At 69.2% G+C, this 691-nt stretch overlaps 1 protein-coding gene across 1 annotated transcript in view; it reads right to left on the bottom strand.

The window, feature by feature from the left end:
• Position 1: 1 nt before the first annotated feature.
• Positions 2 to 691, bottom strand: part of MECP2 (methyl-CpG binding protein 2) — a gene marked incomplete at its 3' end in the record, with an annotated part of 2,170 nt that continues 1,480 nt past the window's right edge. The window contains 1 exon segment of the mRNA XM_025213673.1: positions 2 to 691. This exon segment is cut by the window's right edge and continues 33 nt beyond it. Within this exon segment, the coding sequence (XP_025069458.1) occupies positions 2 to 691 (690 nt within the window).

Here is a 691-nt window from a genome sequence, read left to right as displayed (position 1 = left end):
AAGAAGAAGAAGAGGAAGAGGAAGAGGAGGACGAAGAAGAAGAAGAGGACACAGTGTCTTTGCGTTCACCCTCTGCCCGGTGCTTGACGGCTAGGGCAGGGGGCTGTGTCTTGGGGGGGTCAGCAGGGCAGGCCCGGGCCCCAGCCGCCTCCTCAGCGCAGCCCTGGTTGCTCAGGTCCTGGGGCGTGGGTGTGGGTGCGGGCGTGGCCGCAGGTGCTGGGCACACGCTGTCCGGGGGGCTGGCAGGGGGCTCCGAGTGTGGCGGCTGCAGCAGCGGTGGCAGGGGCGGCTCCTTCTTGGCAGGTAAACTGCCCCCGGCTCCCCCCCGCCCCTTGGGGCTGCCCTCCTTGCTGCGGCGCCCGGCCTTGGGTCCCTTGGGGCCACCACGCTCAGGGGCAGGCGGCAGAGGTCTTGGCTCTAGGGCCACAGCCTCCCGGGTCTTGCGCTTCTTGATGGGCAGCAGGGTCTCGTGGGCTGCAGCTGGTGCAGTTGCTGACACCACTGCCTCCTTGGCTGCCTTCTTGCGGACTTCAGCAGCTGCCACTGGGGTGCCCACACCCGCCCCACCACCTGGCTTGCGGCCCCGCTTCTTGGGGGTGGCTTGGAGGTCTGGCTCTGCCTTGCGTTTGCGCCCAGGCCGCCGGAGGGCCAGCACAGGGGCCGAGGCAGTGGCCACACCCCCACCTTCTTT

This window comes from Alligator sinensis, unplaced genomic scaffold (genome assembly GCF_000455745.1).
Source record: "Alligator sinensis unplaced genomic scaffold, ASM45574v1 scaffold137_1, whole genome shotgun sequence".
Taxonomy (NCBI): Eukaryota; Metazoa; Chordata; order Crocodylia; family Alligatoridae; genus Alligator; species Alligator sinensis.
This window is presented reverse-complemented; position numbering and strand designations above follow the sequence as displayed.